Source organism: Leptopilina boulardi, unplaced genomic scaffold (assembly GCF_019393585.1).
Source record: "Leptopilina boulardi isolate dan_hultmark-lab unplaced genomic scaffold, ZJU_Lbou_2.1 LbouV2_372, whole genome shotgun sequence".
Taxonomy (NCBI): Eukaryota; Metazoa; Arthropoda; class Insecta; order Hymenoptera; family Figitidae; genus Leptopilina; species Leptopilina boulardi.
In genome coordinates this window covers 197,849-223,779 of record NW_026137943.1, presented here as the reverse complement: position 1 = coordinate 223,779, position 25,931 = coordinate 197,849, and the positions used below count along the sequence as shown (strand labels likewise).

The 25,931-nt window shown below is 33.1% G+C and overlaps 1 protein-coding gene across 3 annotated transcripts in view; it reads right to left on the bottom strand.

Moving 5' to 3' along the window:
* The window catches only part of LOC127287630 (semaphorin-2A), a 207,419-nt gene that overhangs the window by 17,468 nt on the left and 164,020 nt on the right, over nucleotides 1–25,931 (bottom strand). For all 3 annotated transcript variants that reach the window (XR_007843900.1, XM_051314660.1, XM_051314659.1), the window contains 2 exons: nucleotides 10,244–10,331; nucleotides 4,931–4,982 (listed from right to left, as the gene is read on the bottom strand). Coding sequence is in view for 2 of the 3 variants with exons in the window: in XM_051314660.1 (XP_051170617.1) it covers nucleotides 4,931–4,982; nucleotides 10,244–10,331 (140 nt within the window). In the remaining variant the exon portion in view is untranslated. The remainder of the gene's footprint in view (nucleotides 1–4,930; nucleotides 4,983–10,243; nucleotides 10,332–25,931) is intronic.

Here is a 25,931-nt window from a genome sequence, read left to right as displayed (position 1 = left end):
GGAAAATCTTGAGTCGCAGTGCAAACAGCGAAATTGTAAACCAAGAATCCAAGTAGTGCCAGGATGCTTAACAACCTTGGTAATTGGAGACAACGAAACGGTCCCATTATCTGAACAAGTTACTGTCAACGGACCTCCACTAAGCAGGTCGACTTCTCCTGGGAACTTCTCTGTCTCTTCTCTATTTGTCTTTGCACCTCTTCTGTCGCAACTTTACGGTTTAACTTTTTAATTACCGCCCTGACTCGTGTTTATCGTCACATTAGTTCTCCTTCCATCCAAACCCTTCCTTCCTTTCTGTTTCTCCTCGCATTCAACTTTCCTAATACTTGCCGCGTGTCTGGAACTACCACTCGGTTGACTTGCTAACGAGTCTAGAGTTATTAACCGCAGGTGCGTTATTCACACTCCCTATACAAGTTGTTGTTTCTTACAAAAGTAAGTTAGAACTTTCAAATGTTTCTTTAACTACCAAAATAGTTATTGATAATTTATGCTATTTTTTATTGACAACAAACAACTGTAAAATTATGATCCTAAACATAATTATGAGTTGATTTAGTAGGGAAAAAGTCGTTTAAGAATTAATATGAAACTTGAAAATTGTGTTTAAAATAGAGTTTTGAGTTTCGTGGAAAATTTATATTTAATACCATCATTTTGGGGGAAGCAACAGGGCTGTAGGTTTATATTTCAAGAGTTGGCAGGATTGTTTAGTGCTTTGCTCGACTCCATCGAGCATTTTGTATATATCCAGCAAGTATGAAGACGGTACACATTTTTATGTTCCCACTACATCTTTGGCAGTCGCATACCTCATCCAAGGTTTTACAACCGTGTAAATCCTGCCAGCTTCTTTAATACTTTAGAGTTTAGAGGTAGCAGGTAAACGTAAAACCGCTATATATATATATCGAACAACATCGTTCGTCCCCACCGGCCAATTCACCAACAAAGATGGACGATCCTGTCGGAGTTCTCGAGGATTCTCCTGCCAGTGATGCTTGAGCTTTATTGAACCGTGTCTTGTTTATCGAATTCGATTACATGTCGTACGTGGTTCGATCTTTGTCTGCCACTATTTATCTCGTACCTATTTCTAACATTATTGCTAAATCTTGATTTAAGATAATAATAATAATTATTATTTGCGATTAATCAAAGACTATTATCCATCTATTCGGAGTCAAGACGAGCGAAGAAATTAAAGATTAATTAAAAAACTATTCTAAACTATGATTTCCATATAATAGTGTATCCAAATATTTGTATTTTGATGACTATAATTTTTCTCGCTTGCAAAGCATTCTTTTGAGAATAAATAAAAATTCTCGTGTGGGGATGTGATATTCCTTTGTTCTGTTGAGAAGAGGGTAAAATTCTGTAGGCAGTAAAACGAGAGGACAACGTTATTCAATCGATATTGCTTTATAAGACGCGCTTTTCTTTTGATATGATCTTATATACGAGAGTGCTAGGTGCGTGTAACTTAATGCTTTTGAGTTATATTTGTCATCGCTATGCATGAATGCAAAATGTAAAATTGGATCATGTGACTATACTTTATCTTTTGCATTTTCCCAACTGAATATTCTCAATACTCTTTGGTAGTCCATTCTCATTTTGATTCAATAGGAAAAGACTTTTATGGTCAACCCTTGTTCATATTCCTTTTAGCAAATAGCATCTTTTGATGATATTTTTCGAGGCTTTCAAATCAATTGATGTGTTGAAAAAGTATAAACATTGAATTCTTCTGTTAAAATGTGTTTTTTTTACTTATATGAAAAAATATTAAAAAGAAATTGAGTGGAAAAAAATTGCAAAGAAGTCTAATTCTTTGAGGCCAATATTCTTGAAGCGTTCAAGCACACATTTTTACAAACGTTTACTATTCACTTTACTTTGGTAAAGGCATAGAAGGAGAATGGTCTCTGTGGTTTGGCGTTAACGTTTTACGGTTGAAACCCTTCCCTCAGTCGTCTAAAGTAAATTCGAAACCCCATTCCACTCGACAGTAATTCTCCATGGAATCGAACCCTGTGGTGGCAACGTCGCTGCAATGGGATTTTACTGTAACCGCTTCCATGCCGCCACATGCAGTCTGTAGACCGTGCTTGTGGAATGAGATTGTGATAAAAGATTCAAGATTTTGTGGAATTATTGATGAATTCACTATAAATTTGAAATGGGATAATCCATCGCTTTCAATTCGTTTCTGATTAAAGGTGAAAAAGAAATATGTCATATTCATTATGTTAATGTAAGAAGATCATTTTTTTTTTAAATTCTTTATTTTAACATTGCTCTATAAATGATATTTTAAGACTCGATTTGAAACAGAAAATTTATTTAATAAAAAAATTTCTTATTATATTAATAATAATAATTAATTTATGTATTTCTGTTGAAGCTAATTAAACATTATTAATTATACAAATTGGGTTAACATGGAGCGTTAATAATGAATGCAGCTTGCATGTGAATTGAAAAGTGGAACTCATGCAGAAATTATTGGGGAACCAGAAACGATAATAAAGATTGGAAACTTCAATTTAGACTGTTCCAATTGATTAGTTTATGAATTTTAGCATATATGTATTATTATTATTAATTGAGGTACTTTTTTATAATTATTCCAGTGGAACAAGTTTTAAGTACAATTAATATTTCAAAAAATTTTTATTGGTTGAATATGTGAAAAGGTGGTATATAAAGCGGAAGATCGTAGAGGCACTATCATGATACACGTAAAGTATAAGTAACGTACAAGTAACTATTCGAAGAAAAGTTTCAAGCTTTTCTATCTCGTTTATTCAAACCAATCGATAAAGATATCTGTGAACATGTGAACAATTTCCTTTCATTCTCTTCGTTTTGTTTTTATTGAAGCAATTGTATTGTTGAGTTTCGGTTACAAAATATAAATATGGCTTCAAATTAAGTTTTCGATGGGAAAGAAATAATTTAATTTTACTCTTGGCACAAGGTTCCATTTAAGGAAAAGATCATATTGAATTTTGCTACTAAAATTAAAGAACATTTCTTTTATTATCTTTTCTATCTTCTTTTAACTCGACAAAGAATTTTGAAATTTGAAGCTCCCTTAAATTGCGAATCTTCTTTCGATTTTTAATAAAATAACAAGTATGAAATGCCAAATAATTTTTCTCTCTGTGTGAAATTAATTATTTAATTCTATAAATAGTTTTGGAATTTGAAGTTCCCTTAAATTGAGAACTTTCTTTAGAATTTAAATAAAATAACAAGTATGAAATGCCAAATACTTTTTTTTCTCTGTTTTGAAATTGATTATTAATTTAATTGCTTTACATCGAGTCTATTGATATTTGACCTTAAATACATTTAATCTTTATAATTAAGGTGTTCAGCATTGTCTAATGATTTTACTGAATTATAAACAGATTATCAATTCAAAAATTACAATTTTGATCGTTTGAAAAGCAATTTTTCATAAATGTCAATTTTTCAATTGTCGTAGATAGTAAAGCAATTTCAAGCCAATTTCTACAATTGAATGAGCGTCCCATTGGAAAAACGAGTCGCGTATCTCTACGATGCGTGTGCGTACAAAAAAAATCAGAGTTTGTGCGTGCGAAAAATCTAACGAGTTGCAAGCAGAACTGTGATGAATGAAAAGGGATCCACGCAAAAGAAAGAGGTTGACGAAAAAAAAAGTATAGGATGAAACGCGCGAAAAAGGTAGACTTGATGGAAAAAGAGCACTTCAATTGGAGGGTGGGAGTTTAAAATCAGAGATGGGGGGGATTTCGGTTGACAATAGATCGCTTAGAGGTAGAGACGTGTCAGCTGTCGCGTCATCCAAAAGGCTCACTTGTGTGATTGACAGTTTTATAGGGGATTTCTGAGCCGTTTTTGGATTTATGATCCCAATGCCCAACTAAAAGTAATTGTCTCTTCTACAAATTCATATATGGAGTGAGGAAGAGTTTCCATAATCCAAATTCGTATTCATACGGGTCAAGTGATACATTCAAACTTTCCTCGTTAACGCATCGACGATAAATATCCTGTCGAAACATCCCTATCTGTTCATGCGCTTAGCACTTCCCATTGTTAGCAATGGACTGAATTTATTTCTCTTGAAAGAGTTACAAATCGGAGGTGATTGGTTAAACTAATGGATTGGCAGACACGGCTAACAAAATCAATTGATAAATTTTTTCCGCTTGAGGATTTCTATTTTTCTGTTTCAAAATAAGAATTTGTTGTATATTTCTTATAAGTAGATGCTTATTTTTTCTTTAATTCATTGCGAATTTTTTTTTATATTTGAAGTAATTTCACCGCTCTGTGTGAACCTTAATCTAGATAACAGTTTTCTTAAGGCTTTTCATATTTTACACTTGAAAGCGGTTAATTCACTATCGGGGAAACCGAAAAGGTTTCTTTGGAATGGAGCAAGAAAACGAGAAGAAGCGAAAAGGTAAGATTAGCTGACTTTGGAATGAACATCGACTTTTTCGTTCATACAGGACTAAAGTAACTGAAATTTCCAAAAGTTTGTGATACTTTGCCTTTCAGAGATTTCTATTCCTGTGATTCCTTAACTTCATTAAAAGTCTCGGCATTTGATTTGCAACAGATCTTATGCTACTCTATTGGAATTTGTGGTTTAAAACTTAGCACATAAATTCAAACGTAAAGTTACACAAAGTCTAAGAGAATATTCAATGCAACTGAATATTTCTATGAATAAAAAAGTACCGTCAATATTTGCTGTGGAAATTTTTTTTTTTTATAACAGAAAATTCAAAAGAAATATGAAGAGTTACTTCTTCTAGTTGTAATTTTTTTTTCCAAATATATATGAATTTAAAAGACGAAACTAGTATTAAAAAAAAGTTTTAAAATTGTAGTTGTAGGTAATAAATGTAAAATTACTCACCTCGCAGTTGGAATGGCTGATATTACTCAGGTTGAGCCTGAAGACCTTGTCCCTGAAAAAAGAATGATAAAAAGTAAGCTTTTATTCACGTGGGATTAAAAGTTAGGATAAGCAGACAAATATAAAGAAGGCCAAGGTGAATTTTCATTCTACGCGTACACAAGAGTACATTTTTCTCTGACTGGCCGCGCCCTTATCTCTCATCGGTTATATATGATTACATACTACCGTAGCAGTTGGTACCTCACAGCATTTCTTAAAGCGGCAAATGTTTGAAGAACGGCATAGAATTTATATGAGGCTGTGGAAAGCGATGCTTCTAGGATCTCTGAGTAAAGCAAGAAGCTTATACTAATGGAGATATCGTGCTAGTGGGGAGTTGAGAAGAGAGTGGAAACACAGACGATTTCACTCGAGGTCCTTCTCTTCATGAAAGGATAATTTTTATAATCATTTTTACCATAAAAAAGAATATCAATATTGTATGATCATTTCTCATAAAATGATTAACAATTTTTGTTTCTAATCAGTTTTAATTTCCCATTTATTAATTTGAAAAAAATTGATATTTAATAATCTGGCGCAATCAGAAAAAATAAAATCTAGGTATTACCATTACTTTAAAAAATTGTATAAATCTTTTTTTTTTGTCATCACATATTTAATTTGACAAAATACTAATATTTACAATTTATTCAATTTGACGATCAAATACCGTATAACGAAACGTGACCAGTATGGAGCAATTTGAATAAAAATGTTCATTTTGTAAGTTTGTATTGAAAATTTTTTGGCGTGTGTTGATAGTCGCAGTTGCAGGTGAATTTCAATTTGGTTTTCATTTAATAAAGTAAATTGTATGAAATTTGAATAATATAACGGAAGCTAAAAATATAGCATAAAAATCTTCCAATATCCGACGTATCGGTTATATATTAACTAGAAATTGCAAAAATTCACTGTTAAACTAAGACGGAAAGAAAGAATTTATTTTAATTGAATTAAACGTCGGAAAACGATAGAAAATTTTTTAAAAAAGCTTCAATTATTCACCTATATTAATATTTCAATTAAAAAAAATTTACATAATTGATTCATATCATATCGTTTAAATTCAAATCAATAATAAATTGACATTGTCAATTTAAGAGAAACAATAGATTTAAAATTTATTGATTCATCAACGGTTTGGATAAACAAACAAATATAAATTCTTATTCGTTAGCATGCTATGTCAAAGGATATAATGTTTAAAAAAAAAGTAACGGCTTTTTTTGTTTACAAAAAATATTACGTTATCTATAATAAACGTCAAACTTTGCCGGAAGTAAACATTTGATTTTCAGATTACGGGAATTTATTTCGTTTCTAGATTCGTGAATTTTGAGTAAATAATTAAATTTACGTCTTTTTTTTTCTTTTGTTTGAACACTTATTTTATTATCATCCTATTATAAATTATTTTATCATTGATGAAAATCTGATGAAATTGCATTTCAATGGAAAAAATACTGTCGATATCAAAAGAGCCCATCTGTAGAAGAGATCATAGGTTGGATAAGATGAGGAAATTCTATCGATCTTGAAAACGTCGAAGGTAGCAAAGTTACTGGAGGAGATTTGCAACAGAGGAATACCATCAGAGCATAGTGGCGTGAACGTAAATCGAGTTTACCCAGTTTTCAAATGTTTCGCAACATTAGCGTCGTCGTCCCGCCGCATAACTTTATTCCAATAGCCATTCATCATGATTTTCAATAGGAGAGCGCAGTCAAACGGAATGCGCAGCGCCAATAAGAAACGTTGAGCACCCATTCCATTCACTTCTCAGAGCCGTGTGAAAAAGTAAATACCGGTCACGAAAAACAAATCCGACTTGGAATTTCAAGTTGAACTTTCCTGCAATCGCATTGGGTTCGTGAAACTTTCCACAAGATACGCTTTCTATACCGTCACACAGCAGCAGCAAAGAACACCAAAATCGGTAAACCAATTTAGAGACGAGAGAGAAGAAAAAAAAAATTGTGATACAAAATAACCCAAGGAAAAACGAGCATCGATTTCAATTCTGAACCAAGGAAAAAAAACCAAGTTACGTGTGGTGAGAAATTGAAAAATTTCCATGATAAATTCCAAGTCAGAATACAAAAATATTTTTACAAATGAAAATTTATTTCACACTCCAAAACATTTCAAAATGTGTGGAAGCTATTTACTTTTCATTTGTGATTCAATGCTCAAAAAAAAGAAAATACAAATGAAATGAGAGAAACTTTATTAAGAGTAATATTTCAAAAAAAAAAAAATCACAGCATGATTCAAGAAAATTTTGCCCTAAAAAAAGAGAGAACCGGCAATTATTAGTGTCTCATAGAACCTGTCTCTCTAAATTGAAAAAAGTTTTTTTTACCCTCGAAGGCCTTTTATCGTGCACACGCCACCCTGTCTGATAATTGGAAACGTTCAATTAGCGTACCTTAATTGCGAGTGAACCGCAACTCAGCCGCGGATTCTCAAAACTACAATTAACCCACATCGTATTTCTAATTAACGAGGCACGATAGTAAAACGGAACAGTTATCAAATTGAAGCATCGAGAAAAAGACAACAGTAAAGTCATCTCTAAAGACAAAAGAACTGATCAAACTATTACAATGCCATTTATATTTGATTCTTTGGAAGTTAAGTTCTCAAAAACATTCCCAGAAGTCTTCAAATGTTTCTAGTGGCCTAATTTTCGTTAGTACTAAAAACGTCGTTTTTTAAACTCGCTACAAATATCATCAGGATAACTAATTTTTCCAGTAGGAGAAAATGCTAAAGTCAAAAGCCGAATCAGGAAACTGTCCGGTCTATACAGAAGTCCTTATAGGAGAGATGTTGGCAAGGAAGAAGAAATAGTGCCGGCGAACGGAAGCAGGAGAGACTTACAAACGATATACGGAGATCTCCACTTACCAAGTTTAAAGCCGGAAGGGAGTACCCCAAGTGGAAGTACGGTCTTAGAAAAGGGTACGGGATTTTAGTGAGTCGACCAAAATCCATCTCTACATAACTTAGAAAAACAGACTTCAAAGATAACGTAATAATTTATTAGCCTTCAATATAGAATATTTTAGATTAACTAAAATTAGTTTATAGTTTATATTGTAGTTTCTCTGTTTTTAGATCTCTTAAATTGCGAATCTTCTTTAGATTTTTAATAAAGTAACAAGTATGAAATGCCAAATAATTTTTTTCTATTACGAATTGATTATTTTTATTTAAAAAATTTTGAAATTTGAAGTTTCCTTAAATCGAGAATCTTCTTTAGATTTTTAATAAAGTAACAAGTATGAAATGCCAAATAATTTTTTTATTTGGAGAGACTTACAAAGTAGTTTCTCTGTTTTTAGATGATCCTGCTTCAACTATTCGCTGCAAGGAATTAAATTTTATACTCGAATGGAAATTTAATGTGCAATGTCTTGCAATTGAGTTGACATAAGAAGAAAAAAAGAAATAAGAAACTTAATCGTTACAAATCATTTGAAGAGAAAACGTCCATCATTCGTTTTTATCGAATTCTTATTGGAATTCGATACTTTGAAAGTAGGTACTTACAAAAGACTACTTACAAAAGCCAAGCTAGCACGTGGAACGAAGCCAGAAATTGTTAAAATCAAAGTATCTGTCCCTGCTAAGAAAATGTAATTTATCGTAACTGCATCATTATTGTGTCTCACATTCTCTTCATGTACTTAATAAAAAAAGTTACATTAAGGTTCAATTTTGATTCACTATTTATTAATTTGAAAATTTGGTATTTAATAACCTGGCGCAATTAAAATAAAATAAAATCTATAGAATGAAAATAGTTTGATGCTTCATAATAATGCTGCACAGAAATCTGTCGACTCGTATAATAAAGATTTTAGACCTCATAATTAACTGACGAGATTTTTGACTGACACTAATTTGACTAATTAAAAACGTATAACTTTCGACCGACTGTAGATTTATATTCTTCAACCTACTAAATTGTAATTTTAATAGTTGAAGGATTCTATAATATCGCTTTATAGAAATTCTATAAAAACATCTCAGAAAACTATTGGAATTTCGATTAAATCTTTACAAATGGGAATCATTTGTTTAACTATAGTTGATTTCAAATTTTATGAATTATTCAATTATTTAAACGAATTATTTTAAGAGATTATTCTTAAATTCACTGGTAAAATTCTTATTATTAGAACTAAAGCTATTTGAGATCTTTTTGGAGATCTGAATTTAGATGAAGAATCCAGGTAGAAATTCTAAATTTAATGTCAGATTTGTAAATTAATTCGAAGAATATTAAAAACATGAGTTTTTTCTGTCATTTATATATAGGAAGAAGGTTAAAAAAAAATGGTACACCACACAATCTTGGCAGGCGTCCCGGCTCGTTCGTCAATGCGAATCGTTACTTCCGGTAGGACGGATCGAAATACGTATAGAGCCTCAAAAGGCGATGGCGCGTATGTCGGGGTGAAATTTTGATTTACTCAAAGGACCTTTATTCGAGGATCTATGTAATCCTGATCTCACGAACCTGTCCAGTCGAGCGTCCCCAACGAAAGGATATCTTTTTTTTCCTCGCTTATCATGGTCCCTCGTTTGTAACGTCCATTGAAACGTTAGCCCTCGGCCCTCTATTATCAACGCAGTGTAGCAGTTTGTTGGTATTTACAAAATTAAGTGAGGGTTCTTTCACAAAGGAAGTTCAAGTAAGGAAATAATTCATCGCTTCTAATGATTCCGGAGAATATAAAATATAATTCAAAAAATTTAATATTACACCTCGCAGGAAAATTTTAATTCAGTTTTTTATGGATGTTATTTAAATTGTCAATATTATTGAAAGTTATTTTGCATTCAATTCGCGTTCCATCCGGAAGAGGGCGTCGCGACGTGCAGAGATTTATCGGCAAAAGTTTACGTTGGTAATTTGACGAACGAACTTTTTCAGTCAATACCGGCTATTTACATATATATATATATATTTTTTTTTTTTTTCCCCCAACTTTGTTGTAAAATTATTACTTTCTGCGTGGAAATTTTTTTTTCCCCAAAACTTAAATCAGAAAAGAAAACAAACTCTAAATTTCAATGTTAAGAGAATTATGATGTCTAGTTTTTGTGGAATTAAAAATTAATCTGGCTTAAGAAGAAAACTTGACACGGCATTCCATAAATATATTTTTTTTTTTCAGTACGAGTGTTTTTTTTTCCCTGTGTGTAACTTGCTCTCGGTATATATGAAAAGTAATAATTTTATACTATACTCACATTGCTCCAACGTAGAGAACATCCCTTTTACTGTCCAGGTAAAGAGTTCTGTAGTACAGCATCCCACAGCTGAATTCTCGTACATGCTCTGAAAACAGACAGGAAGAGGATTAATGTTGGTGCTCACGATCGATTAACGCACAAAAACGCGCACTCGCTGAAGCGTCGACTCGCTTGGTAAAAAAAAAAAAAAAGAATAATTTTTTTTTTTATTCTTTTCCCTTCATAATTCTGAATCTCATAATCTCCATAAAAGCTGACTCAAAGTTTTCGAAGCTATGGCATTTACAGTATTTATAGTTAAAATGAAAATGTTTTATTAAAAAAAAAAAAAAATGGAATTGACAAATAGAGGCATTGTCTTTGGAAATATTTTTTTATTTTATTAATTTAGTTTTTGGCGGTATTATTAATTATAAACGTGATTATTTATTGCAGGACGAGTAGTTTATAAAGTCCAACAAGAGTTGATAAAATACAATGTCGTGCTATTTCAGCTCGACACTGATCTGCTTAACATATGAAAGAAAGTCAACCCTCTCCAAATAGACTCGTTCCACTCTGAACTAACAGAGCGCGAACAATGCTATATTTTATATGGTATCAAGAGGGGCTGACGTGGAATGAAAGGGGTTCGTATTACAGAATAGTATCTCTTTTTACCCCCCCCCCCACCCTTCTCTCACTACTATCACTTTTGCCTACGTACCCTTGAACAAAAGACACGCGCCTCTTTATACATTAAATTCAGGTATGCGCAATTTCTAAAATATAGTATTAATTTTTCTCATTGTTGTAATGAATCTTTGGGAGCCAGTAGAAAATTGATGAAGGTAAAATTAAATCTAGACAGTCGATGTTTATGCTTGTTTCAAAAATAGTCGCAAAATTAATTAAAAGTAATGAAGCAGACTAATTTTTAATATCGCATTTTGCATTTCTAGAGAAAATTTTTGTCAGGCATTTTTATTGATCCAACAAAATTTATTTTGGGGAATTTTTTTTTAGAACGCAAGAGAGATTCATTTAGTTGATAGTAGACCCTTGGCGTTTACTTGACGAAGAAAAAGAGATATAGATTCATCTTTAAATTTCAACCAAGAAAGTTCCTTAAGAATGATGATAAAATCATTTGGATTTTTTTTAAGTTGTTAATTTACGTCCGCTAAGACCGGAAGTCATTCATTTGAATTTAGGGGATTTAGACCAAAGGCAAGAATCGGAAATTATTACTTCATTAGGAAAAAAGAGTTTATAATATATATATATATAAATTTTTATTTACCAAATATTTTTTAAAATTGTATTTTTCTTTCCTTATTTATTATTTTCACTAGTCAAGAGGAGATTAAAGGGCTTTCATAACTCTTATTTTTTAATTACCAACATCCATTGCTTTCTCTCTCTCTCTTTCTTTCTCTCTCAATGTCAATAATACCCAGCACCCAATATATATACCAAACGTATAGAGCATTTGCGGTTTTACAATAGTTGGTTGCATTGAATTCGAGTGAAGTGTGTGGATCAACGGAGTTTTCCTCATTCCCGGAAGAGCCCTAGACATTTTTCATGACCTACTTTTTCATCAACGGAACACAATCTACCGTATATATCCAAAGTGCATCTTTTTACTTTGAATTCAAGAGCAAGATGTAGGCCAAAAACGAATCGAATGAAATTCCAAGAAAATTGGTTGTATATATAAAGTGAATTCATTTTCACATAAATACCTCTCGTTATATACGAAAAAACGAGAGAGAGAAAGAGAAAAAAAAATGACTTCACATCTCTTTTAGTGAAATTCTCTTCCTCTTATTTATTCTGCAAATTTTCTTTTCCTAGCATGATGAAATAATTTTATAATTTCTTCTGACAAAAAAAATTTGTTAAATTTCAAATGATTTTTGTGTGTAGTTTTTGTATGGGTTACGAATTCGGGGGTATATGAACACACTCATGACAATTGAATAAAAATTCCCCTCCACCATGCCGAATGGGAGCAGATTAGAAGAGTGAGATCATTTTTTTTTTTATTATATTCTGGCTTCGTTCCAGCCACACTTCGGCATATGGCCTGCTAAAGATTATGAGAGGCTATACCACCTCAGCCGTGTCCAATATCTAACGTTATTATTATTTTAATCCCCCCGTGGTGCCTGAAATTTTCTTCTCGGGATTTCATTGAGATTTATTACATGAGCTGTCGATAATATAAAGACACAATAATTTTTCAACGCGTGGCATTTACTTTCTAAATATACGATCTTTGTTTAAATTCTTTCTTCGTAAAATAGAAATTTTAAAATCTTTCTCATGTCATTTAATTGATTTTCTATTTAGCGAAGAAAAAATATATCAAAATTTTTTTTGATAAAAATACAATATTTAAATAATTAGTATTCAGGTAACAAAATTCAATGGTAAAAGAGAATACGATATCAAAAATTGTGAGGAAACATTTCTTGTTGATTTACATGGTAACCCAACTCGTCCCTTGTTCTCTCCCTTGAAATCGTGAAACTTTTTTCATTTAAAGAAGTTCAAATAAGTTAAAATGCCATGGATGACTTTTTTTTTTTTGTGCCCGAAAAGGTTCACCCTCGCGTCCTTTTGCGAGTCTCGACTACTTTCTGTTTCGGTCAAATTGCTTATTGCACCAATTTTCTAAAAGTATGTAATGATTCTTGAAATTATTCAAAAATTTTACAAAAATAGAAAATTTTGATATGAGAATATTATAAGGGATGAGGAAAAATCAACAACGGATCGAATCTCTCTTGTGGTTAATATTGTTCATTCAGTACTTAGCCTGACGGCGTTGAGGATTTGAGAAGAGTGTATAATCATGTCGAGGGAGGATCAGTAACCGATATAGAGTTTGAAACATGTCCGTTCCACCGAGATAACCAAGGGACTATAGGAAAAGCCCGTATCCAGGTTGACCCGAACCTAAACTCCTCATGTAGCAAGTGTGATGAGAGACTCTCTCTCTCTAGGATGAAGCAACATATATATATATATATGCGATAAAAGGTATCTCCGAGAGATGTGCAGCGGTTCCCACGACTATCTCCCTAATCTAAAAGAGATAGCACATCGTTGTCAGGCGTAACTTTGGTTACTTGAGAGCGTTGATGTTGCTTCAGGACCTTTTTCATTCCACACATTGACCATTGCGGTTCACTGAACTTTCAGTCACTCGTCACGATATACATATATATTCATTTCCTTTCATGGTAACAGACTTTTTTTTCCGTACAGGTTCTCTTTGAAAAACGTCACGTGTCATTTTAATCAACTGTCTATTCATTACTTTTTTCGATTTGCTAAAACAGCATAAATTTTTTTTTTTTCATTCTCTATTGTCTTCTTTTCATCATAATTATCGTAAATAAAATTATTTTGATTTACAATTTGTGTGACATAATCCGAGATTGATTTATTTTATTAAATTTAAATATAAAACTCGGTTGGGAGACACAAAAATTGAACTTAGTTCCCACAATGCGAAAGATCGAATCATTTTTAGATGACGATAAAAACCGATAATCCAATAAATTTTCTCGTTCAATTTGTTTACAATATTAATAAAACAAAATAATATTATTAGAAATTATTATAATCGGTGATTCTATTACAATTATTCTGTGGGATATAAGGACTGATGAATAGTTTTGCTCTGAGCGTCTTTTTTCTCTTTTTTCCCTGCAAGCTAGAAACGTGTTTGTCGTCTGCTCGAAAAGCGCCATCTACAACTTCACGAAATTCATACCGCGGGATCATTCAAATCATGATGAACTGTCAGTAATGAAATATTTACTTTATTTATCTATTAATTACATAATAATGATTTCAATCTATATATATGAAAGAAAAAAGGATAAAGGATTGTACCGCGTGGGGTAGCAATTAATTCTCAATGGTTGTAGCATTTAGATCTCTCTCGTGGTTCTACCTTGTTTCTTGTTGCCCCCGAGACCCTGTTTTATGTATTCCACATTTTCATGGCATCTCTATAACATGGGTGTCTGTGTCTGTCTGTGTGTGTGTGGTTTTTTTGCCTCTTTTTCGTGGGTCGATGGACGTTTGTTAGTTTGTTACGTATGCTAACGGACTGGAAACAAGTACATTATTGACGCTCTAAAGAACACGACGTTCCTTCTCTTCCTCCAAATATAAATTATTTTCTCTATGGTCATTAAATGTTGGGAAAATTGTATAAGGAGTTTTTGACTTGTGTCGCGTTCAGTTCAACTAAAGTGCACTTCCGTATGACCAACGAGGGAGAAAACCATGGAAATTTTATCGGCAATTTATGACCACTGTATGTCCTATCTCAGAGAGGAAACCGACGAATACCGCGGATTTCCCCATAGTTATCCTAATCGGAGTGATGTATTAGTGCGTACAAGAATGGAGACTGTTTTTCCACCCCTCTTAATCGTTTTTCAATGCCTTCAACTAGATTTATTTGCTCTAGATTACCGAACTCATAATTTCGAGCATAGTTTTTATTTTTCGAAATTATACTAATTTCAAAATTTTATTTAAAACAATTCCTTTGTGTTTAAAATAAAATTAGAAGAAGCAGAAAAAAACATTGTCGAGAATTTTTTCCTAAAGTAATTCTGGTCTGTCATGGGGGACTTCTCCAAACAGAAAAGTGACGTTCTCGAGATTTTATCACTCGTAATGAAGCCCCGCGGGCCAAGTAACGCTAACGCATTATAATTCTCGTCGAGTGTTATATGAGGGAAAAAAAATATGACAAAAAGTATCCTCATCGTCCGGTTTAAACTGTATATATATATATACGAAGGGATGAGAAAAGCTTAAAATAAATTGCGTTATCTTTTCGTTCCACGCGTATGGCTTGGATTTTCCTCTATCCAACACTATTGATGATGCTGATTCTGCTAAACTATTATCACATGAGGCTCGTTGCACATTTTCGCTGACTCCTGTCAAATAAACATGATAAATCTGAAAAAAATAGTATTCACCAACAAAATGTAAAAAAAGAAAGAAAGATCTATATAAGAACAACATGATATTTGATCATACGGGTATTGAATGATACGTCAATCATTAATATTTCCGATCAGTTTTCTGATTTAAGATAAGAGGGTAATAAAATAGTTGGGAAGAAATGGTTTTTACTTCACTGGTATATATGTGATGGTGAATCAAGATGGCGTCAGTTCTTGTGGAACGCGTCGTAGAAATAGACGAAGGGCACGGCTCACGATCTGATTGGACTCACGTTTATCATCGTTGGGGAATCTACTTCTGAACTGTAATCACTTCCCCGTTGCTATGCCTCACTAATAACGAGTTACAACCCTTTTACAGTCAAGTGAGGTGGTGGAGCAATGAATAGGGTGGTGGGAGTAATTGCCAACGTAATCATACACGTTGTACTCATACCACTTTTGTTGGTTACAAAGAATGAAGAACTAGCTCTACGAAAAGTAAAATTATTACCATAAGAAATTATTCCTAGAATAAAAAAGTGTTCTTATCGTTATACACTATTATTTCTAGGAATAACTGGACCATTTTGTGTGATGAAATGAAAAATAAAAGTCCGATAAGTACTGAAACTGTTAGAATATTAACTTAATACAGAGAATATACGCGCAAAGACTGGATAGAGAAATAAAATGTACACAAGGATTTTTGGCATGAAAAATAGTATAGGCTGTATTTTGACAACGAGGACTGGCTTCAAATTACCTGAGTACAGACCTTAGGACCTTCGTACATAGAAAATAAATATGTCGCAAATATAGTTGTAGTTCCAATAGAAACGTTAGTGAGTGACTCAATAAAGGAGTAATTAATGTTTAATTATTGTTCGAGTCTCTTATGTGGGGAAAGAGAAAGGTGGATTACTGACCGAACATTTGGCAAGGGTCCCAAAGGAGTATATATAGTGTATGCACGATATGTAATGTAGGTAAGCAGATTGCGAACGTGGAAGGGTAAATCAAACATTGGATAATTGTAATCCCCTTATGAACTGATCTCTCCCCGCAGACCGATTTGAACATACTGATCGACAGAACGGGTTTGCCAGCGGGCACTCAGGAGAACTTGATTGACAGTACGAGAGCCATGAACAGTCGACTAATGAAACATCAGTATCCATAGAAGCAGCGGCTGGCAGCTAGTCCACTTTGTGTTCACGGCAATAGAACGAAAGCGACTCTCGTCCGGAAGGCACAATCTGCATCTGGCAGATTGTCATCCTTATCTGTCGTCTACGTCCAACACAAAACGTGATACAAAATCCTATTTCTGTTATAATTTCAGCCTCAATCAGATAACAGATGATTTTTTTTTCTATTTCAATAGAATCTAATCAAAAATTAGAATTTTTCCTATTCAAATATATATTTTCATTATAAATTTTAATCAATTTTGATAAAATTTATACAGTTATTGTCACAAGTATTCGTTGAAAGATAATTTTTTTTCCGTCAAGATATTTGCCGCATGAGGCTACTTTGGCATTGGTAAAGTGGTCCTTTTCAGAATTATTATCACCATTATCATATATATTGAAGTAACGCGTTGCTCCAGCACATATTTGATTTAGCGCTAATAAATAACCATTATTGTACCAGAGACTCGGTTCGTATGCGTATATGCCTGACTGGTAGAGCGGTTGCCATATCCCGAGGGAGAGAAAATAGAATCGACGACGTAGTTTCCATTATTGCTCCTGATAAGGGGGATGGGCTTTTTGGTGAAGGGTGTATGCGCGAATATGAGCGCACAAGTATGCGTAGATAGGGTTGATTGCACCGCGATAATAGCCCAATAGAAATCGCAACAGCTGCTGTTACACGTGGAGCCTCCGAAAAATTTGCCATGAAGCGTGAATAAAGTCGTACAAGAAATTCGTTACAGTTATCAAATGTTTTTGAATTGAGGCCATTGAATAAAAACCAGATTATATATAAAATCGATCGAAAAAGAAAATTGGAAATAAATCTAAATTGATTTAACGTTGAAAGAAACTTTATGGAATATTTGAAATAATTTTGACCTAAACGTTCGTTTACAGTAGAAGAGAGGAAGTTCGTAGCAGTTTGTGATCTTCTTCGACCTTGTCAAAGCCACGAGTAGCCAACTACTGTGTATATAGAAGACACATGGTTATGTCAGGGATGAACTTGTGGTTTCTAGGGTTTCTGCGGTATGATCCCACGTGGTGTCCTACCTTCATGTCATACATCAACCAACTGACGCCACATCTGTCTTCCTTTTGCGAAATATCGAATTAAAATTCAATATTTCCATCATGAATGAAGAATTTTTTAAACAATATCCTTTAAATGTCTCAATAAAGAAAGTTCTTGTTTTAGTTTGAAAGAAAAAGAATAATAAATCAAGAAATTGTAAATACGGTCCACTGCGTGGAAAATTGAAATACCGAATGTTAGTTCAAAAGAGTAAGTTGGAATAGTTCCCAAGACAACAAAGTTTTGCTTCTAATCCGGTATAACTGTACGTTATAGATATATATATGTGAAAGGATGAGGCGAAGCTTTGGCAGAGTCGTGAAACCCATCGAGATGATTTAAGCCAAGAAAGGATGCTGTTTTCCTGCTGTTGGCAATAAAACGATGTCCCCCTCTCGTTCGATATGATTAGTGGTCATTGAATACACCCCAGAAGTTTCAGAGGTCAAACGCTACTATGCTAGATAATTCAATCTCAGTTTGAGAGGGGGGTCAAACCTCTTCTCACCCTCCATTATTTGAACACTCATGATATCCTCCAAGTCTCGGGGCTCTTGTCCTTTGCGAATACATGGTTTCGCTGAGTTATCGACACTGACCAAACAGGTTGTGGGTGAACGTTCACATCAAATGCAATATTGTAGTACTTGCTTGACGCACAATGTGTTCAGGTAATGGCCAGGCCAACCTGATTGTCTCAGGAGAGTGAGAACTGTTTACGACACATGCCACCTATTACCCACCTTGTCTTCAAGATTATTAGCTATACATGTAATGTAACGCAACACTTTTTGTCAACAAAAACAAACTTATAAAATTTAATAAAAAAAAAAATTGGTATTTAATAACCTGGCGCAATTCAAGTGTTAAATACTATTTACATAATAGCCGCTTGTGGCAAAAGAATACATAAAGTTTTTTTGATTTGAAAATTCGATATGTGTATTGGGATGTCCGCTGGGGGCGTGGCTTAGCATTTTATCCTACGTTCAGTAGTACCATTTTTCACCACTATGTCTGAAAGTTACTCTGATTGGTTTAAACTGGACAAAAATTGACAAACATCCTACTTTCAAGGGTTAAAAATTTGTCCAACAGAGAGCGCTTCACAGTAACGGACATCCCAATAGAAATTTTACGTTATAGAATCACATTCAGTTTGAAAATACGAATGTTTATTTAAATTCAAAAGGAAAAAAAAAATGTTCAAAAATATTGGGTGGGCAATTGAAATAGAAATCCACCAGTTGCTCAAAGACTTACGATATCTTGAATTCCTGTTTAGACTAGTACGAGGACGCTTGCCAGATCTTCGTTTTCAATCTTCCTATGGGCTCCTTCTTTCTCTTTCACTTACAACAAAAAGGATGGAAAATCACAACCATGAAAATTTTCTGCGGTTTTTACCTCTTGCTAGCCTTTATTTTCTATAAAATCTCTTCTGTTTCTACGCCAGTTCGAATTCAATGCATTTTTATGGGATCAGAAAACCGAATTTATCGAACCAATGGTCGTTTGTATTGTACGTATCTGCTGGTCTCGTTTCTTTACTCGGTTGTATTCAGCAACGTTGGCTTTGCCTTCTCGGCTTTAATGTATGCGAGATATAACTCTTGTTTAAAAAAAAAACAGTGTTGCGAGATTGCAAAGACGCATAAATTGAAAGCGTCCGCCGACGACTATGTATGCGTATTTACTGTTTTGCTTCAAGATTCGCTCGTGAAGATTATTTCTTTATTTGTCACTCTGTCATTTTCTTTCTGGGGTTTTTTTTCCTTTTTTTTTTTTTTGATTGTGAGATTTTGATCTTGCAAAGTCTGACAAAGTATTTTTCGCCTTATAAACTCTGTTCTTTATGATTTATCAGAACTAGTCGTCGAATTCGCTCTGGTTGCAGATTTTTCATATACAGTCGGATACATTCTTTCTTTCTGTGTTTTTTCAATGTATATCATACAATGGGAGTATTGAGTGTTAAAAAAAATCGCAAAGTATGCAAATACACTGTAATGTTTACATAACCTTTCTTTACAGGATATTTTTTTGAGCGATGTTGAATTAGGTCACAAAAAGAAGAATGTTTTAAAAAAAGACGCTTTGGATAGATGATATTATTCTTTTTAATGGGTTACAATTCATGTCACGTGATCTCACCATTCTCTATTAAGAAGAATGACGATGAAAAAAAAAGCTATTCGGAACTTGTGTCGTAAATACAAAATTTTTTGATCTACTTTTAATAAAACATGAAAAAAAAATTAAGTTATATTTTTCTTCTTATTTTGTGTTATGAATAAAAGAAGGAAAAAAAAGCACACATCAAGTGACACTAACAGTCGAAAATGCAGATCGTTGAGCACTGGGGAAATGAATAGCTACGCAGAGCGGTGATTGTACTATTTTTTTTCTCTATGTTTGTGGATTGCAGATATGCGACCTTTAGCTTCTACAAATACATTGCGTATTACGACCTGATTCAGAGTAAGCATGGGGCTGTTTTCTCGAATACAAAGCACAAAGCAAACAAACCAGAGTGCTGATATTTGCAGACAGAAGACCTCGGGCCTTCCCTCTATATATTTCGCCCTTCGTCACGAACCAGAGGAATGGGTATCATAGGTTTCATAACTGTAATGGATCTATAAATTTTGCTTGGATCAAGATTTTACTACATAATACTTAAAATTATCACAATAATAATTAATATTATTATCAAAAAAAATAATGAAAATAGTTTTTTAAAAAAATTGGTATTTAATAACCTGGCGCAATAAAGGTTTCGAAGTAAAATATCAAAATATTTAGTTTACTCTTTCAGAAAATGGAAAATTATAATTTTTTTTTATCTTTGAAAATTAATTCCCTTTCACTATTCTAGATAACTGTTTAATTAGTTCGCAGAATATACGAATGAAGGTAAAATTTAAGTTAAATTCTTAATGAGCTAAATGAAGGGAGTAAATTTTAATCAAGGATGAAGTGGATATTATACAATACAGGGCAGATATATATATATATATATAGTGGAAAAGTGGTTGAATCAAAGTGTACAAGTATGGCCAAGTAAACGGTAATTTAACCCCTTATTAAATTCTAATTAACCCACCGACATCGAGAACCGACGTGTAACCTCTTTCCAGAAGCACGATCCATCAAGTCCTGACAGGTTTACATCGCGTCAAGATTCCCCTCTCGTACTCTTGCCGGTCCAATCTGATAAACGTTAGTTACAAAATCCCCTCCCCCCCTGGAATATATGCATAATACCTGCCCCCCGCCTCGCTTTTTTGGCTTTTAATATCACTAACCGATATATCACACGCCATTACGCCTCTCTCTTTCAGATTTTTCCCCATGAAAAATCATCGATCACCGTTAAATTCATCTCGACATACGACACAGAAAAGTCTTCAATTAGAGTGACTAGTAATTATCTCCTGTCTCGAAAGTTGTTAAAGAGAAAAGATTGCAATTGACATTTACGTCGAATGTGCATCGACAGTATTAAATACAAATATATAGAAGCTTTTTCACAAAATAGGTCATCTAATTTAAAGAATATTATTTAAACATTCTTTTTAGAGGTTGTGCCTTTCTATAAGTCTCTCAATGAAAAGCACTATGAAGCTTAAACATAATCCAGGCCATGTTTAATCTCCGCATGTATTTTTGATAACCCTCCTAGACGTAGTTTATAGAAAGCAAAAATAGAAATTGAGGCCACGGGCATCTCATAAGCAATAGACAAAGTATATTTATGTAAAGACAAAAATTGATGATTATTAGAGAAAATAAATTTGAATAGTATAATTAAAAATCTTTGAACTATTGTTCGTTCTGTTTAGAACTAAAAGGCTTAGGACTTGAAGGAAGTATATTTTTTTGTTACAGATTAATGATCGGATATTTTAAGCTATACCATGGCGGCCTATTCTGTCAGCGAGTATAGAGTATAGGCATCCTTCCCTTTCATGGCCCCTGGAGGATTATCCAAAAGGGAGGGGTGAATGTTCCGCAAGCCCATGGCCATCTTTATTCCAGGACAGACAGGTTGGGAGGGTAGGCATCGGACCGTGGTAACTGGCTGCCCTAGTGGGAGCCGTTAAACCTCGTCCCGGGCCACTATACTAGCGCTTTTCATCTGATATACGGTCCTGCGCCACACTACCACCCTATTGAGCCCAATTCCAACTTTGGCGTGTATATAAGGCACCGAGGGCCTGCCACTTTGCCAGCGTGCGCTAACTCGAAAGAAACTCAAATAAAAAAAAAGAGAACCTTCCTGAAGTCAATTCCAATAAAATTGATGGTTTTACACCATGAAAATATTGTCCTGATGATCCCAAAAGGAAAAAAGGTCAATGAATAAACCTCGAATCTTTATATTTCTGTTTCTAAAATTTCAACAATAAAATTTTGATCCTAATTTTTTAGTCCCTAGCTATTAAAAAGCTACAGTTTTAAAGAATTTATTTTTATGTGTGATATAAAAAATTGAATACAGTTCTATTCTAAATAGAAAAAAAATATATATATAGCTCAATGGGCACCTAAATTATACACTAATTGAACGTTTTGATCGGATTTTTTTCTAAATCCAAATCCTATCGAAATAGCTCTCTCGTTCTTTTTCAAATTTAATTATTCATCCATCGTAGTAGTTTAAAAAATTCATGAAATCAATCTACATTTAGAAATTGAAAGAAAACACTATCTATCTATAAATTTAAAACTCCCATTAAATATTCTTACATACTTTATTATTCAAGTAATTTGTCATCATTGCTTTTGTACAGTTTATATAAAAGCGTACCTTTTTTATGATTGCTATAATAAAAATATCAAATTCTGCTAAATAAGTATATTTCTTCAAAGAAATTCAAGTTGCTTATTTATTTTATCATTTTGATAAATACTCTCAATTAGAGTGAATTTGAAGAAAGAGGGGAGGTTTTAATCATTTGAGAAGGTGGAGGATGCGGGTGCCTTACGTATATATAAGGAAAAGGCAAGTCTCAATTGGAAGGCAAAATAAGCGAGAAGTAGAGAATCGAGTATTCTTATCAGCAAGTTCCAATATACCAGTTTGGAACACCCCAGTTTTCTCTTGTTGGTGTTGGCAAACCCTCCTTTTGCGCGCGCCTTTAATGCAATAAATGATCTCATTCAACTGATAACTGTCTTGATATATCGCGGGTAAAAAAAAGAAAAGGGGATTCTCCTTCTCTCAAAATCCAATGTGTCTGTAGATAGTTTGCCCTCGAAACAGATTTCAAATTTCTTCTGTCAGAGATCATCCGGACAGTCAAGGTGATAAAACACCCTAAATCACTGTTGCCCTCTATATCTCTCGTGTTCTCTATCTCTATAACATGCATGTCTAAAAGTGACTTCATTCGGACAAGAAGAAAAATTAGGTGATTTTTCAACTTGACTAAACTTTCAGATTTACTTTTTCACTAGAAGAAATTTTTTTCCACTTTTTGTGGATTGTCAAAGGGAAGGATAAATAAAGAACCCTCATTTCTTTTTAATTTAGTCTAAATTCAATCAATAAAATTGCCTCATATGTCAAGATTGAAAACAAGAAAATAATTTAGAATTAAGAGATTCTAGAGGATTTATAGTTTATCTTGAAATCAGTTTTGAAAAATTTGATATTTAATAACCTGGCGCAAGGAAATATTAAATTAGAAAATTGGTAGATTTTAAAAAAAATCATTTTGTGAAGATTAACCAGGTGTGTGTTTTTTTTATACACACGCGAAGCTTTTTGTACATTTCCATGTGGTAATGCTCTTAAGCTTAAGAACCCCATGAAATCAACCAAATTCGCTCACCCTTAGCTTCTTTAGAGATTCAAAACGAGGGCTCTCGCACTCTCCTATCAGCCAAAACGAGCTGCAGGGTGTAAATCTCAAAGTTGGTTCAACTGTCTTTTATTCTCTCTATATATAGCTATATATACATATATATATAAAGCAGGGATTCCCCACTCCTCTTTTATTCACTATCTTTAAACATGGCTCTTCGACCTAACAAAACTCAGAACGGCTTTCTTCAAAAAGCTTTTTGGAATTATCAGAGGGCGCATTTTTTCTCGGGGACGAGTCGGGAAAATTGAAAATTTTTATTACCACCTTGGTTCCATTTTACACTTGAATCAACTCGGGAGTTTCGAGCTATTCGATCGCCACTGCTGAATGCGCCAACCCTCTAATTCAATTTACGCCGATATTTAAATTGATTTGTATTTTGATAAGCTACTTTAAAGAGCGCTATATATATATAGAGAGAGAAAGGGCGAAAATAGCCAATCAAATTCCCAATGCTATACAGCATGTAATCGCTTTTGTTGGTACCGAGTAATGTTACGCTTTTCAATGAAAATAGCATATCAAATATCGTGAATATTTTCAAATATAGATATAATTATAATATTATATATTTTTATTTTATAATATTTACCAAGAAGATTAGAAATATAAAAAATAATTGAGGCTAAATTTAAAACAAGTTTAGAAGTACTTCTAGAGGAAGCAAATAAAGCATTCCTGGTGAAATCGAGATGTAACCTGAGATAGAAGAAACAATTCTACAGTGCTGGCAGTCACGAAAACAAATGATCCGCATATATAGTGTTGGAGAGTCGAGGAAATGATAAATGATTTTTTTTTTCTAGCAAAAGTAGAACAATTATTGGAATTTTAAACAAAATTTCAAACTAAAGAAATAATAATACTTTTTAAGATCAAGTTTATCTCTTTCAAATATGTCAACTATTGACAATTTTTTTTTTTCTAATCAATAATTTAGAGAAGAATATGCACTATTTTTCGATTAGTGTTAAATTCAACGTGGCTAGGATATGCACTAACCGCTCTCGATGTCTGCAAAGTTTAATTGCAGCTCAAGATCCACTTAGACTCTTAGAATAAGGTACAGGACTTTGCTGTCTAACGATCAGGAACTTCTGGTACGTTTAGCCATATAGAAACGCCAATACCAAATTCTGTTCGCCTGTCTCGCGATATATATATATATATATATGTATATACATCCACCAACTGAATTTTGATTTTCAATAAAGAGGAAAATGGAAGAGGTAGTGGGAAAGGACAAGGGAATATAGAATTCAAGTGGGACAAGGATGGGAAGACGCGATGGGATTTAGCTTCCGCGTACAGCTGTACCAGAACGGTTTGAATATGCATGATGCATGGGCATTAAAGCCACCACCATCGTTGGTCCTCATATGCAAATAACCATTGCCGTAGGTTCTGTCTGTTGATATCCTGCTGTAGATTCATCCTCATAATTGTGATATATATTTTTCGTTATCTCAAATCCATCAGCTATTGATAATTTCTTTATAAATATATTTTTTAATTTTATCATCGTTTTCTATAAAATTTTAAATCAGACTAAATTTTTAATTTTCTATACTGTACTGATCGGAACTAAAAATTTTAGAATAAATTACCGACTGAGTATTCCTTAGATATGACTCTAGTCTTACCTATAGAGTAATAATTAATTCTTAAGAATACCAATTTTTTTAGGGTATTTAGAAAGGAAAAATTGACTATTTTCGTGATCAATGAAAAAAAAAATGGTTTGCCGCATTGCCTGGTGCTGGCAATTTAAAGTTAATTTTGGCAAAAGCAAATAATTGACTTTCGAGGCAAATGCTAGTGAATATAAAAGAAACCTATCCTCGATGGCTTCACAACACGCCACCACTCAAACCAAACCATGTCCAAACTTCTCCATCAATCAAGATAAAAAGCCAATTTTTAAAAAATTCACCTCTCGTGTATTAAATTAGAGTGTATCTTAAATAACTATAGTTCATAGAATTTGCACATCTAAAAGAGAATAATTTTTTTTTTTGCCTTTATTAGTGACAATGTGTATGCAAGAAACGCGTGTATAATTATATTTATATACGCACAACAATTTCGTGTTTGAATCACGTATATATGAACGTTAAAGCCACGTGTTTCCACGTGTATTTTTCAAGTCACGTCCTCACAAATCCACATATATATGTATTCGGAAATGGATATTAATTTCATTTCAATTAAGAATATACAAATAATTCAGAAATTGACAGAATCATTATCTTTTTGACTATATTATTAGCGTTCATTAATATAAAGGAAAATAACATATTGTCAAATGTTAATCTTATATGCCGTGAAGATATGTATGAAAAAAAAAATTGAATTCCTATAAATATTTTTTGATAGCAGGAAGTGATATATGAATTTTGATTTCAAACATTTATTTTCCTTTTTTTTTTTTTTTTTTTGGTAAACAAAGGGAGAATTTTCCAAGAGAGATTTTCATTTCCGAGAGACAACTACCAGCGTTTATTACAAGAGAAAAAGAGCGAGAGGGAAAAATCGATGTTTACCGAAGCGTTGAAAACAAAA